The sequence below is a fragment of the Polyodon spathula genome, chromosome 5, assembly GCF_017654505.1.
Source record: "Polyodon spathula isolate WHYD16114869_AA chromosome 5, ASM1765450v1, whole genome shotgun sequence".
Taxonomy (NCBI): domain Eukaryota; kingdom Metazoa; phylum Chordata; class Actinopteri; order Acipenseriformes; family Polyodontidae; genus Polyodon; species Polyodon spathula.
The window spans coordinates 36,197,424-36,213,388 of NC_054538.1; the positions used below are offsets into that span (position 1 = coordinate 36,197,424).

Genomic DNA, 15,965 nt, shown 5'->3' on the forward strand with positions numbered 1-15,965 from the left:
ACAGAACTTTTTCAATCTCATGTCGGACACCCAGTTCTTAATTTGTAAAGAAAGAGGTGCCAGGTCGCAGGCAATGACAATAACACTGTTCTTAAGAACTGCACATTTGTAGTAATATCTAGCCACATCTTAAATAAATAATAATAATTCAATTTAGGCTAGCTAGTTGTTAGCTTGGACTGTTTATGTTCTCTATTAACTAAATTATATTCATTGAAAAAAGGCAAGAGAGCGAGATCGTTATTATTGTTTTTATACATTTTTTGAATGGGTGAAATTAGCAGGGTAATGTTCCTGCGTGGGGGTAGGGGTACAGGCAGGCATGAACGTGTTTAAGTTCAGCATCAACCCTAAATAACATGTTGTTCTTGTTATTATTATTATTATTATTATTATTATTATTATTATTATTATTATTATTATTTAGCAGTAATAATAATCGAAAGCAGTGGTATTTAAAAATAACAGAAGCCAGTTTTCACTATAAAAGTAGGCTACAATATTTATTTTTCATTAAAAACTTTATTATTTCATTAAAAATAAAACCAAGTAGTGTAAGAATCTGTGTGTATCATTCAAGATGTTTTTCAAATTAGGTAAAGCTTATTTGTGTATAAAAAACGACAATAGAGTCGCAGGCCTTTCACAGCTTATGTCATCTTTATGGCACTTAGGTGAAATCGTAAAGTAATATACAGACGTGCTCAAATTTATTGGTACCCCTCCACAAAAAATGAAGAATGCACAATTTTCTCTGAAATAACTTGAAACTGACAAAAGTAATTGGCATCCACCATTGTCTATTCCATATTTAATAGAAGTCAGACTTTGCTTTTGATTTTTTATTCAACATAATATTGTAAGTAATAAAACAAATGAAAATGGCATGGACAAAAATGATGGGACCGCTAACCTAATATTTTGTTGCACAACCTTTAGAGGCAATCACTGCAATCAAACATTTTCTGTAGCTCTCAATGAGACTTCTGCACCTGTTAACAGGTAGTTTGGCCCACTCTTCCTGAGCAAACTGCTCCAGCTGTCTCAGGTTTTATGGGTGCCTTCTCCAGACTGCACGTTTCAACTCTTTCCATAGCTATTCAATAGGATTCAGATCAGGACTCATACAAGGCCACTTCAGAATAGTCTAATGTTTTGTTCTTATCCATTCTTGGGTGCTTTTAGCTGTGTGTTTTGGGTCATTATCCTGTTGGAGGACCCATGACCTGCGACTGAGACAGAGCTTTCTGACACTGGGCAGTACGTTTCGCTCCAGAATGGCTTGATAGTCTTGAGATTTCATGGTGTCCTGCACAGATTCAAGACACCCTGTGCCAGGCGCAGCAAAGCAGCCCCAAAACATAACCGAGCCTCCTCCATGTTTCACTGTAGGTATGGTGTTCTTTTCTTTGAAAGCTTCATTTTTTCATCCGTGAACAGACAGCTGATGTGACTCGCCAAAAAGCTCCAGTTTTGACTCATCTGTCCAAAGGACATTCTCCCAGAAGGATTGTGGCTTGTCAATATGCATTTTAGCAAATTCCAGTCTGCCTTTTTTATGTTTTTCTTTCAAAAGTGGAGTCCTCCTGGGTCTTCTTCCATGGAGCCCACTTTCACTCAAAAAACGACGGATGGTGTGATCAGAAACTGACGCACCTTCACCTTGGAGTTCAGCTTGTATCTCTTTGGCAGTTATCCTTGGTACTTTTTTTACCATTCGCAGTATCCTTCTGTTCAATCTGGGGTCGATTTTCCTCTTGCGGCCGCGCCCAGGGAGGTTGCCTACAGTTCCATGGACCTTAAACGTCTTAATAATATTTGCAACTGTTGTCACAGGAACATCAAGCTGCTTGGAGATGGTCTTGTAGCCTTTACCTTTACCATGCTTGTCTATTATTTTCTTTCTGATCTCCTCAGACAACTCTCTCCTTTGCTTTTAAATAGGCTGAATGACTGATTACAAGATTGGAGACATGTGTGATACTAATTAAAGAAACTAATTAGTTTGAAATATCACTATAATCCAATTATTTATTATCTTTTCTAAGGGGTACCAACAAATATGTCCAGGCCATTTTAGAATATCTCTGTAGAATAAGCAATAATTCATAATAATTCTTTTCACAGCTTCTTTGCTTTATTCTATGACATACCAAAGGCATGCAAGTGTACATGATAAAATAGCTTTTAATTTCATCACTTTTCAGGAGGAATGAAGTATTATTTCAATGAGCTGTAAGGGTACCAACAAATTTGAGCACGTCTGTAAATGTCCCTGGCAGCAGACTGTTTCTGTTTAATGCATGCAAGAACTTGCAGAATGGATAAAACTGTGTTGAGAATTTTAAGAAAATGCATTTGACAGCAAAACATTTTATGACATTTTTAACTTTCACAGCTGAAGAGGTGCAGGGGCTATGCTTCGTCAAGCCCAGAGGTGGCCAGCCCCAGCCAAAATAATCCACTGCAGATGTCAGAAGCCAGCTGATTGACAGAGCAAAAAACGTTAAAGTTTTTTGGTTACCAGGTAAACAAAGCTTTACCACGCTTGCCTAGAGAGGCCCAGCAAAGGATCTGAACAAAAATATAAATCTATACCTTATACCTATACAGTATACAGTAAAGTAATAAAATCAAATGAACACCTTGCACACTTTCTTTTTACTTTAGCCTGTAGGCAAACACAAAAGAAATCATGCTGCTGCATTGTACACATTGGTGTAATGCAAATAAAATATTATTTACAATTGAAACTAAATGATTTTAGCATTTTTTAAATTATTTTTATTATTAACTTGGCAGCCTAAACAATTGACACAAAATAGATCATGGTGCCACATTGACAAGTTATGATACTTACAGGAGGACAGTTAGTTCTCGTTAATATAAATTTTAAAGGACCAGCAACAAATATTGCATTGTACCACTTATTTGTATCATCATTAGTAGCCTATAAGCCAACTGTATACTATCAGTTTTTATTTAAGTTAGTCAGGGGTGCAGTGCTAAATTGTGCACAATTACAAATCACCTGCACATTAATAGAATATGTGTGTTTCCTATTTATATACAGATGTTCAGCATGAGCTGAAGGGGTTAGCATCACATGTGTGCAGTCTACTGTTCCCAGCACGTTGGGGAAACCAGAAATTTCATAGAAATGTTTTGTCAAGCCTTGTAAGTACACCCTGCTTTTAGAGAAAAATAGGTATTTGGCTGTTTAAACGAGAAAAAGTGGACTGGGAAGTTCCAGCAACAAATTGATGTAATTGTAAGTGTTGCAATTGCCTGCAGCTTTCGCACATCTCATTATAATATTTGAGAACCCTCATTTGCACTATTTCAACCATGTTTTTTTTTGTGAATTTTGCAGAGACGCCCACAATTACATATTCCTCTACACTTCAACCGTAAACAAAAACTGCTGCTGCAAAGCATTCCCTAAAAAGTTGCAAATAGCATTGTGCTTGTTTAGTACATTTCACCCAAGACTTCCGACTCGTTTGCAACTGGTTTGCGACTATTGCGACAGGTGCAACTCTTTAGTACACCTACCCCATAGTGCTGAGACATAAGGAATCATGTGTAATACAGAAATCTATTTGCTTATGTATAATTCCAGTGCGATTACTTTTGATATTTTGTAGACGGCTAAGTTATAACCAACAACAGACTAATAACAAGTATATCAGAAATGGGCAACCTGAACCTGTGTGACCCTCAAAGAACTTTAAAATGTGTTAAATCATCCTACTGCTGTTTAATAGCACTCCTATTGACCTGGTATTGCAGATTTTAAGTTGAATGTCTGGTATTATTTAGAACTGAATGGTTTTGGTTATAATACAGCCAGTTGGGTTTCTGGTTTGCCAATCTTAAAAAAAAAAAAAAAAACCTCTCACTATCCATCCTCTATTATGCCAACTAAGTCTAACTTATATCTACAGCAGTGTTTACTCACCTTAAGAGAGATCAACCCCCAGCATTGAGTTCTTGTCCCATAATCTGCCTCACAGCAGCAAATGTCAAGGCACAGCGATCCACCGCACTGCCTTCTTCTAATTATCTTCTTCGGGCTCCTGGTTTAAGTCCTCCGATTTGTTGTACATTATGGAGAATGAACTCACCTGACTAACACAGCTTGCCTGACTGAGGGTGCTCACTGCTCTCATGTAGCTCTGATTTCTGGAACGGAACTTGGGGGAGTTATAGTTGGCTGCAGGATCCAAGCTGACACTGGGATGCATATCTCTCGCAGCATGCAGGTGGTAGGTCTGGCTATATGGAGAAAATGAAATAAAAATAAGCATGAATCCAGTTCCCCAGTAAAGTCAATTTTCCATACTGTGTACAAAATGTGTGGACTAAGACTTGAATAGCAGATCGGTATTGGTATAGTATACAATATCACAGTTATCTTAACTGATTATTATTTTTCTTGTTTAGATTTGTTTTATATATCATAAAACTCAAGATTTTTAAATCACCTGTTTTGCCTACATAGAGCCTTCACACATGTCTTATTTAATTACAGATGGTACAAGTCTTATATAAGACTCATTAATAGATTCATTAATGTAACTGTGATTTTATATTATTCATCTCATTGTCTTTTTTTAAAATGTAATTTGGTCAGCCTTTCAAGAAGTAAGTATTTAAAATCTGTTATTGATTGACACATATGTTATTTACACAATTAAAGCTAGACTGTAAGTGTGGGTCCAATCTTTTTGGAGGAGTGCAGATGGAGTGGCTGGAGCAGCCCTAATACCCTGGTTCCCTTGGACCCACAACAGAGCTCAACATGTTGTGTTTATGTCTTGCAGAAAAAACAAAGTGTTTATGATTCAAAATTAATAAAAAATATACATGTATGCATTTCTGTTAGATGAACATGTCAAACTTCACCCCATAAAACAAGTAAACCCTTCTTTTTTATAGCATTTCTTAATTCTGGTCCTTCCTCCAACAAATCCTAAAAGGACTGCCCAGGAGGTGGGTCACTCCAATAAAAGAAAAAAGAGAATACCAGAACATAGTACACTAACTTATTCAGTCACAATGACAAAATAATGTATGATAATAAATTAGAAGTCGTTGTAAACAATCTTTTAAGTTCAGTGTATTAATGGTTCCTATGATTATGGATTATGACTTCCAAAATATTTTCAAGTTTGTTGTAAACTAATGTCATAATAAAAAAAGAGTAGATCATATGGATTTTCTTTCAGGAATAATAGCACTATTATCATAGCATGCTAAGTCTGTTATTGTTGTGGTTATGCAACATAATTCGGGCTTTTCATTTTGGGTTTCAACTGACAAAAACTGATAAAACACCCCGATACAAAAATAAAAATAAAAAATCGAAATCGATGTACAGCCAATAAACACTGGAAATGGTTATTTAATTCACATTGTCCAACCCTTTCCCATTAAAAAAAAAAAAAAAACAATGTTCCTTCTCCGTGATTGAGGGGCCCTAACTACTGAGGGGCAGCAAATTCATACATTCCTATTGGAGACTCCACTTGCGAGGTTTAAAATGAGATTACAATTAGGAATGGAGACTTGTTCGCGGGATTTAAAGCTATATTACAGTTACATCCCTTATGGAAAAAAACATATATTTTTAATAAATGGTAGAAAAGTATGATCTTTATATTATTAGATATTTAAAATATATTTTAGTCTGTAATCCATATATTTATTTTATATGTTGAAAATATATGGTGCACTATATATATTCAGTAGTCTAATCTACATAAAATAAATATATGGATTACAGAGATAAATATATTTAAATATATCTGATATATTTGAAATATATAAAAATGGGCCCAATTTCTATATATGAATATATACAGTGCCCATAGAAAGTCTACACCCCCTTTCAAAATCGTCACCTTTTGTTGCCTTATAGCCTGGAATTAAAATGCATTAAAATATATATTTTTTTCATTTATCTACACATCCTACCCCTCAACTTTCAAGTGAAAAAATGATTCTAGAAATTTGTAGAAAATTAATTAAAAATAAAAACTGAAATAGCTTGATTGGATAAGTATCCAGCCCCCTTGTAATAGCCATCCTAAATTAGCTCAGGTGTAACCTGTGTTAAATTGTAGTGATTCACATGATTTCAGGATAAACAGTTCTGTATTCAGCAGACTCAACCATGAGCTCCAAGGAGCTTTCAAAAGAACTCCGGGAGAAAGTTGTTGAAAGGCACAAAACAGAGGATGGGTATAAAAAAATATCAAAGGCCTTGAATATCCCTTGGAGCACGGTCAAGATGATTATTAAGAAGTAGAAGGTGTATGGCACCACCAAGACCCTGCCTAGATCATGCGATCCCTCCAAACTGAATGACCAAGCAAAAAAGGAGACTAATCAGAGAGGCTATCAAGAAGCCAATGGCAACTTTGAAAGAGCTACAGGCTTTTATGGCCAAGACTGGTCAAAGTGTGCATGTGACAACAATATCCCAAGCACTCCACAAATCTGGCCTGTATGGTAGGGTAACAAGAAGGAAGCCAGTACTCAAGAAAGTCCACCCTGAATCCTGTTTTGAAGTATGCAAAAAAACACTCAGGTGATTCTGTAGCCATGTGGCAAAACATTTTGTGGTCTGACGAAACTAAAATTGAAATTTTTGGCCTAAATGCAAAACGTTATGTTTGGCGCAAACCCAACACAGCGCATCAGCCAAAGAGCAGCATCCCTACTATGAAGCATGGTGGTGGCAGCATCATGTTATGGGAATGTTTCTCATCGGCAGGGACTGGGGCACTTGGAAAATGAATGGAGAAAAGTACAGAGAAGTCCTTGAGGAAAACCTGCTGCCCTCTGCAAGAAAGCTGAAACTGGGACAGAAGTTCAACGTTCAGCATGACAACGACCCAAAACACATAGCCAAAGCTACACTGGAGTGGCTAAGGAACAAAAAGGTAAATGTCCTTGAGTGGCCCAGTCAGAGCCCCGACCTAAATCCAAACGAAAATTTGTGGCACGACTTGAAGATTGCTGTCCATCAACGCTCCCCAAGGAACTTGACAGAACTTGAACAGTTTTGTAAAGAAGAATGATCAAATATTGCCAAATCTAGGTGTGCAAAGTTGGTAGAGACCTATCCCAACAGTCACAGCTCTAATATCTACCAAAGGTGCTTCCACCAAGTATTAACTCAAGTGAGTGGAGACTTATCCAATTATGATCTTTCAGTTTTGTATTTTTAATATATAATTTTTTTCTCAATATAAACTTTTTTTCCCCTTAACAGTGTGGAGTATGGTGTGTAGATAAGTGGAAAAAAATCTTAATTTAAATGCATGAAAATGTGGCACCAATAAAAATGTGAAAAAATTTCAAGGGTGTGTAGACTTTCTATAGGCAATGTATGTTTGTTCCATAAGGGGTAGGGAGGATTTAAAACAAAATTCAAATTGTGGTGAAATGTAAAAAAATGGCTAGACATACAAAAACCTCAGAAGAATTAATCATTCACTCAGCACATGAACTAATTTGTGCCCATAAGGATTTCATAGAGGACAACAACAAAGGAAACAAGGTACTTAAGTGTATTAGTACTGTCAAGTTCCTATACATACTGTGACAGAAAAAAAAAAGATTCAAGCATTTTGGAAAGTATATAAAAAGCAAAAGCACCGATAAAATAAAATGATTTTGGGACATCTCAAAAATAGCTAAAAAAGAAATGAATAAAAACCGGAAAGCAGGAGCCCTAAACATAATACATGCCATTCCAACAAGCTCTTCCAGTCACTTGCCTGTCTAAGTAATTCCTCTGCCACCAATATATGTAACATATTTTTTAGCAGAATCAGTTGTCCTTTTCATTCTGACAGAACCCCCCCCCCCCCTCCTTTGGTATAGTAGCTTTAGTTTGGCCCCCCTAACTATAGACTGACCAAACTCCCAGAATGTAGAGATGCTGTTGTAGTGCCTGTAGCCAACGTACTGCCTTACAATAACTGAGAAACTGCAAAGGAAAGGGACAAAATGCATGCATCACAGGAAGCGAATGATCCCAGCACAAGTCAGGACTCTGTGGGTCACGTTAAGGCAAACTCTCCTTTCCTTCTATGGATCCATCGAACCGGAGATATTTCCATACTCCAGCTTCAGCCAGCCAGGAGCAAAGCGAAATACAATTACCAGCCAATTACCTAGTAGACCAAACTCTTTTCAGGAGGAGCCTATAGAGTACAGTCTGGAGAGTTTGTTCCAAACAGTAACAGAAGACTTCAATCCAGAGACTGAGGATCTTGACTTTGACGTTGGGGAACATTGTGTCTTTCCCACATCACCTCCACGTTACAATTTGAGAGAAAGGACATATCCAATAATAACTCAGAACTGGGTAAATAATAACTGCTCATGAATACTACACCCAGAGACTCAACATGTGACTTATTTGTGTTTAACCTTTTTTTTTTTCTCAAGAAGGTGAAACAAAGGTGTTGTTTTGATAAGTTTGGTTTGAGAAACTAAAAATGGTGATAAATGCAAAAACAAAGATGTAGAAAAAAAGTGTATTGTCCTAAAATATGTAAAATCATATGGTTCTAGTAAGGTGAAACAATGGTACAGGAAAAGTAAAACTTCACATAGTACATACTTCTAGGTTAAAAAGGGACCATAAGTTACAATTTACCAATTATCAGTTTAATAACTCCAGTTCTAGTATTTGGTTTTGAAAAGTTGAGTAATACTGAGTTAAAGAAATGGAAAGAGGCCTTTATAAAGATAATACTGTCACATAGAAATATCCAGTAGTGTAAGGTTAAAGTCACCTTATTTTTCTCTATGGTTTTCATGTTGTTAATGAAAGATATTTTCTTTTTCTTTTTGAAGATATATGCATATAGTCTGTAACTGTCCATTGTAGGGAATAGTGTGGCATTCACACTAGGTAGAATTTCAATAATATTGGCATTGTTTGTGATATAGATAGGTTTATGGTCCAAGGTCGGCCCTTATAATAACCAGATGGAATATGTAATGAACCCTTATATATTAATCCTAGCTCTGCACCTTTAAGGTTTGGGGCTTTTGAGAGACTTTGACCTCCCAGTGTCAAATCTGACCTCCCAATGGAGATGCATTGTGGGTCGGTGTGTATAATGAAGAGACAAGTAAGTCATGGTGGTTAATAGTTGTGCAGGGATATCGTTATAAAAAGCAAAGTAACCTGAATGTCTTTCAGAGTTGGCACTAAATACCCGAAGGAGAACTCTTACGATACTATGATGTACAGACTATCTGTGGCTTGTGTACCCAATTATGAGGACAGGGTTATGAAGTATGTGATTGAAAATTAACTGAGGCCTTCTGAAAAGTCTGGACTTCTGTACAGTCAGTTAAGTTCTCTTTCCTGCAAAATTACTCTAACGTTGTAGCAAGGATTTCTTATCTGAACACACAAAGAGCTGACAAATTCTTTTGATTACAGTTCCTTTTTTAATCACATTTTTTATCCAGTTCACCACACTGTACACATCTGACTGTAGAATGCGTCAAGGGTTGCTAAGCAACCGCAATTCAGTAGATAGCTTACAAATGACAATGCAATCAGGATAGGGTTTGGGTTTGAGATATATTTTCTTTGAAAATCAGAAAAAAAAAACATTGGAAAAAAGAAACAAGGGACTATAACTTCAGAAGTCAAGAAAAAAATGGAAAAAAAAACAACATACAATAACCAAAAGCTGAGAGAAATGGATGAAATGGATATACCCCATCAGACAATCCTGTTAATTAATTGGTAATTAAAACACTTTCCAAACACGTAGTAACTAGGGGTTAATTTGTAAACAAAAAGGTACTGGATCTTATAATTAAGGAAGAGGGATAGCATTTTTGTTTCTAGACCAAATATACTGAGCTTGACTTACAGTGGCTTCCATATATGCTTCAAGTTCTCATCTGCATGTGGGTTTTTGGTGTCGGTAGCTGTATGCCGACCATTGCCTAGTGAGGTTTAACAGTCTTCGACCAATGGCAGGGTAGCAAATCTGATGAACAGGAGAGATCACCATTTGCTGTTAAGAATGCTAATGATGCTTCATTCTTCCCAAACAGGATTCCACCGAAGCCTGGGTTATCTTTGCTTGACTTTCGTTCAACTTCAAACGAGACTTACTGTTCAAATATTCAGCAATACGATTTGCCTGTCGATTGATTTCTGTTTTACACACTTTGCAGTGCAAAATGTTCATGTCTCCCTGTCACAAAGACGGCCAGAGTGGGTGATGTCAGACCAGAGCCAGGAATTAAACAACAAGAGAGCTGGAGTTTGGAGGAGCTGAGCGAATGGTCTTGCTCAGCATTTAATGAATGAACAGACAGACAGAAAATAAACGGTTGCAACAATCAAAAACAGGACATGGCACATTTGCCAAAATAAACAGACAAACAAAACGGACTAAACAAAACATGGTGAGCAGATATTTTACTAGTACAACTACGATTATTATTATTATTATTATTATTATTATTATTATTATTATTATTATTATTATTATTACCTCCGTCTCCAATCCCATTCTCCACTCACTGAACACACAACATATAACAGAAAATACACACAGGGGCGGACACTTTGCCACACTCCCTTTCTAGATCTTTTCAGTTTTTAATTTGAGATCAGGGTATTCACTACAATATACTACAATATTCCTCTACAGATTTTCTTTTGTGACCCATTATTGAAATAATACTATACTAATAATACAAACTCTATTACTGTACAGTCATGCACTTCCTCAACTTTGACCCCAATGTAATGAATGCAGCATACCTTATCTGCAGCTCCAGTCTGCTAACGTCTGAACCAAAACTTTGTGCAGAGCTGTAAATATGTGCTTTATGCGGCATTCATTACAACTTCTTTTATACACATCAAGGTGGGACTCTGATATGTTCTCAAGCAGCATTTTTCTTAATTTTTTTATCTGTAAATTTGGATTATTACTGATGGAAATATTTTTTGGTCAGTTTGTGTGTGCTTGTGTGCAGTGAAATCAACGTTTATCAACATTTATTGATAACAATCAAATCCTTCCAAGCCTACCTATATAGAGTTCTTTTTTTTTTTTTTTAAATACGGCTCATCATTACAAAACTATTTAATTCTCGCCTGTCAGAGAAAACAGAACCAGATCTGGAATTCAGTGCACTCCAATGCTAATTAACCCCTGATAGTAACTCAACTTTCTTTTGGACTGCATTCCATTTCCAACATATTAAAAATCACTACAATACAGTACTTTGAACAAGCCATACTTGGATAATAATCTTTGATGTAGGATTGGTTAACATCGCTGACTAGCTGCCTGTCTGTAAAACAGTTTTAGTGAAAGAACTCACCCCTAAATCACTTACAAATCTTGTGGTGTGCAGTTTTAAATGATAATATTTGCAAACGCTTACATTTGGTGGTCTCCATGTGGTCGCTGCCCCGTAGATTTGACAAGGGAATCTGGTCGAATGGCTGCCTTTGGTGATGCTTTAGGGCTGGTGTCAGACTCTCCACTTTCATCGTCTCCCATGGCTTTGATATAACTTCCACTCCTCATCCTCCTGCAGGGGATCTCGTCATCTTTGTTAATCCCTGGGTACCCTCCCCACTCATCTTGAGGCACCTACACAGCAAAATAAGAGTCCGAATTATATTGATCGGCGTCATTATAAATTATTCACAAAGCTGCCAAGTTTTCATATTTGCATTGTTACAGTAGCATTCTTTTCCAATGTAGTTTTTCAATGCATGAAGGTTTTGAACACTGGATAAGAAGTAATGGATTAAAGGCAGGTGTAAAACCAACCAGGACTTTCTTAACTTGCATCAAATCAAATATTTTTCAGAACAAACACCTTAAAGAGTTCTGTATGGTTTCATATATTCTTTTCTAGCATTTTAAAGCATTATTTATTGCCTGTGCTTAATTTTTCATGTTCTTTTAAAACTAACAGTTTTTTTTTTTAGTCAATTTTTTTCCCCATATAATAATAATAATAATAATAATAATAATAATAATAATAATAATAATAACGCAGCAACTCCTCACAATAGTTCAGGAAGAACTGAAGGTCAGTGGGCATGGTCCAAATCCACCGCTAAGCCAATCACCTTTTACACCCAGGAGCTCGACAACAGACAACAGGCCTCTGGACAGGGGTGATAATCGTTTTGAAAAACGGTACTAAACTGTTTTGAAAGTTTACCAACAGAGAACCTAATTTTGCTAATTATCAAGTGTCCCCCCCCGTCCCCCCCCCCCAGTTAGTTTTTAGTGATAAACGGTATTAGACACAATCGTGTGCTGTATATATATATATATATATATATATATATATATATATATATATATATATATATATATATACACACAGTGGTTTGCAGAAGTATTCAACCCCTAACAATAATGTCACATTTTGTTGAATTACAAATAATGTGTTGTAACAAAGTGCCCGCCCCTGTGTATATTATCTGTTATGTGTTGCGTGTGGTGTGTTTAAATGTTGGTGTATAGACATTGGTACACGGGATATAAACGGGTCTGTGTAACACAAGTGTTTAAAATGTATATTTGTATTTAGGCACGAGGATTGCACACCACTTCACATGCAAGTAAAAAGTAATAATATGTGAGCACGGGGAATTGCATTTTATTAATTCACGTGCAGTTGTACCGAGACTCCAATTGAATGATTGATTAGCAGTCGAGTCTTGGTACATCTGCATAAAAGCAGCATGTTTTCACCCACTCGCGGTTGAGTGTTCGATGAGTGGAGAATGGGAGAAAGAGTAGTAGAGTTACAATTTCAATTTCAATTGCTATTGCGTGCTGGTGGGACCAACAAGATACTTGTTTATTTAACTCACCGTGTTTGTTTGTCGATCTGCTCACTGTATTTTTGTTTAGTATTATTCCGTTTTTGTTTGTCTGTTTATTTTGGCTACCAGTGCCGTGTCCTGTTTCTGTTTGTTTGTTCAACCCTTTTATTTTACAATAAACCGGCGCAAGCAAGCACCATCATCATTTCATTTCATCCATCCTGTTTTGTGTCTTCATTCCTGGTTCTGACGCCGCCCACTTCGGCCGTCCTTGTGACACGTGTGCACAGGTTTTTTTAAGCAAACTTTTTTTATTCAAAGCTGTAGTGGTTAAACTGAACACCGTTATATGAGGAGGAGGTTAAATGTTAGCAAAACTTGCAAAGAAAATGTACAAAATGAAATTTACTGGTTGCACAATTATTCATCCCCTTAAGTCAGTACTTGGTAGAAGCACCTTTTGCAGGAGTTACTGCAATGAGCCTTTTTGGATAGGTCTCTACTAGTTTTGCACAGCAGGATGGTGAAATTTTTGCCCATTCTTCATGGGAAAATTGCTCCAGTTATGATAAGTTTGTTGGGAATCGTCGATGCACTGCAATCTTTAAGTCTTGCCATAAATTTCTGATTGGATTCAAGTCAGGACTTTGACTGGGCCACTCAAGAACATTAATAATCTTGTTGTTCAACCACTCCAGTGTGGCTTTGGCTTTGTGCTTCGGGTCATTGTCCTGCTGAAATGTGAATTTCCTCCCCAGTTTCAGTCTTAGCTGACTCAAACAAGTTTTCCTCAAGGATTCGTCTGTACTTTGCACCATCCATTCTCCCCTCTATCCTGACAAGCTTCCCAGTCTCTGCTAAAGAGAAGCATCCTCATAATATGATGATGCTGCCACCACCATGCTTGACAGTTGGGATGGTGTTAACTGGGTGATGTGCAGTGTTGGGCTTGCGCCAGACGTAATGCTTGGAATTTAGTCCAAAAAGTTCAATTTCTGTCTCGTCTGACCACAAAACCTTTTTCCACATGTCTGCAGTATCACCTACATGCTTATTCGCTAACTCCAAACGTGCTATAAGATGAATCTTTTTCAATCATGGCTTCTTTCTTGCCACCCGTACATACATGCCAGCTTTGTGTAAGGACCAGCTTATTGCTAATGTGTGAACACTGACTCCCCTCTCCGACACATAACTTTGCATAAGGTGATTGTTGGCTTCAGAGTGACATCCCAAACCAGTTTCCTGTTTGCCCAGCTGCTCAGTTTGGGAGGGCAACCTGATCTGGGTGGTATGATGCATCTTCCACTTCTTAATGATGGACTTCACAGTGCTGAGAGGGATAATCAGCGCCTGTAGCAGGGGGAGATATGTGCTGACTCTGCTGGCGTGTTCACAGTACTGCAGGAAGAGGGCAGCAGTCGTCCAACAATCGCCTGTGAGTCATGGCAGTGACAGGGGGAGGTGGGAAAGTAGGTGTGTGGACTTTCCCCCTCTCTGAATGGCTGAGAGGCGAGTCTTGGGAGATTGCTAGCCCTATAAAAAAATGCTCTGCTGTTTCCTCAGGTCGGCCCTTTAAACGCGCCGAGTGCGTAAGCGCTGGTCGAGGACCGAGAACCAGTCGGGAGAAACCAAAACTGAGTGTGTCAAAGCGAGACAGTGAGAGCGGGGGACCCTTGGGCAGACCCCGGAGTATTGTAACGGAGCAGGCTAGTTAGCTGGCAGTGTATGACAGTGATCCAGGTCGCACGGGTAGCGGCGACTGGGATATAGCTGTCAAGTGCAGCACCTTTTCTTTGTAGTTTGAAAAGGTGCTGCACCTTTATTTTGAATTATTGTTTCGAAGCACCTGCAAGGGCGCCGGTATTGTGTACCATCGCTTGGTATGCCCGTGGTTCTGTTTACTATCGTAGGTAAATCAGACCACGGAACCACAGTGCCATCTGCGGGCTAAAAGAAAAATAGCACCCCAAAATAAAACTGGGCACCTGTGCGGTGTTGCCAAATCCACCTGTCTGTCTCCTGTGTCAGTGAATTACCCACCACCCTTCCACAGCGCCGTTTAAATTTTCTTGTACCCTTCTCCTGCTCTGTGCCTCTCCACCACTTTATCCCTGACTTGTTTCAAAAGCTCCTTGATCTTCATGGTTGCTTTGTTGGATCACTATGTGAGTTGCAGCTTGAAAGTCTTTATATACCTGAGGGAAATTATCTACATGCTAAACCACTTTGAATACCCACAGGCTGAAACCACTGAATACTGATGCAACTGAGATTAATCTGTTTTTCTCTGTAAATCTTATTTGTATTCTATATGCATTTTTTAACTTTATCAATGTGGAGTAGTTTGTGTAGATTATACATGTAAAGTCTAATTTGAAAGTGTCGTGGAGTACGCTCAGGTGCCAACAAAATGTGAAAACTTTGCCGGGGGGTGAATACTTCTGCAAACCACTGTGTGTGTGTGTGTGTGTGTGTGTGTGTGTGTGTATATATATATATATATATATATATATATATATATATATATATATATATATATATATATATATATATATAATTTCTTAAAACCAAAATTCCAGTATTAAAAAACCTTATACGGCAGACATTACATTGTTCATAGCTGATGACTATCTTGAAACCCACATACCTATGATAACTGAATTTATTCCAGGACTTTCTTCAGCAACAAGAGATGAACTTAATGAAATTCAACTAATTCCTGTGATGTAGGATCCTAATACAGTAGCTGAAAAAGCCAATGAGAACTTCAGTTGCTGTAACATGTATTTCTGGAAATCAGTCGCTGAGGATGTTGTTGTAATGCAACAGTTCCTTCCTAGAACTAGAATTCCAAGCCAGATCAATTTTATTCCTCAGCTACATATTCCTTGCTTAGGGTATTCCAGTTATGGATGGATTAGGATTGTGGTCAGTCTGGCAATGCAATGAACAATAGGCTTTTGTGATCCATATGTATAATGAATTAGTTATTAAAAGACTACTTTGTTAAATTAGATAAAGTTGATTCATTACTGTGGTGGGGTACACACCACCCCTGTGCATATTTAATAATTAAAATACATTTCTGTGACACTGAAAA

The 15,965-nt window shown here is 37.5% G+C and overlaps 1 protein-coding gene across 1 annotated transcript in view; it reads right to left on the reverse strand.

The window, feature by feature from the left end:
• The window catches only part of LOC121315918 (disks large-associated protein 2-like), an 81,899-nt gene that overhangs the window by 54,476 nt on the left and 11,458 nt on the right, over positions 1 to 15,965 (reverse strand). The window contains exons 2-3 of the mRNA XM_041250526.1: positions 11,455 to 11,666; positions 4,128 to 4,278 (exon numbers count right to left, since the gene is read on the reverse strand). Of these exons, the coding sequence (XP_041106460.1) occupies positions 4,128 to 4,278; positions 11,455 to 11,666 (363 nt within the window). The remainder of the gene's footprint in view (positions 1 to 4,127; positions 4,279 to 11,454; positions 11,667 to 15,965) is intronic.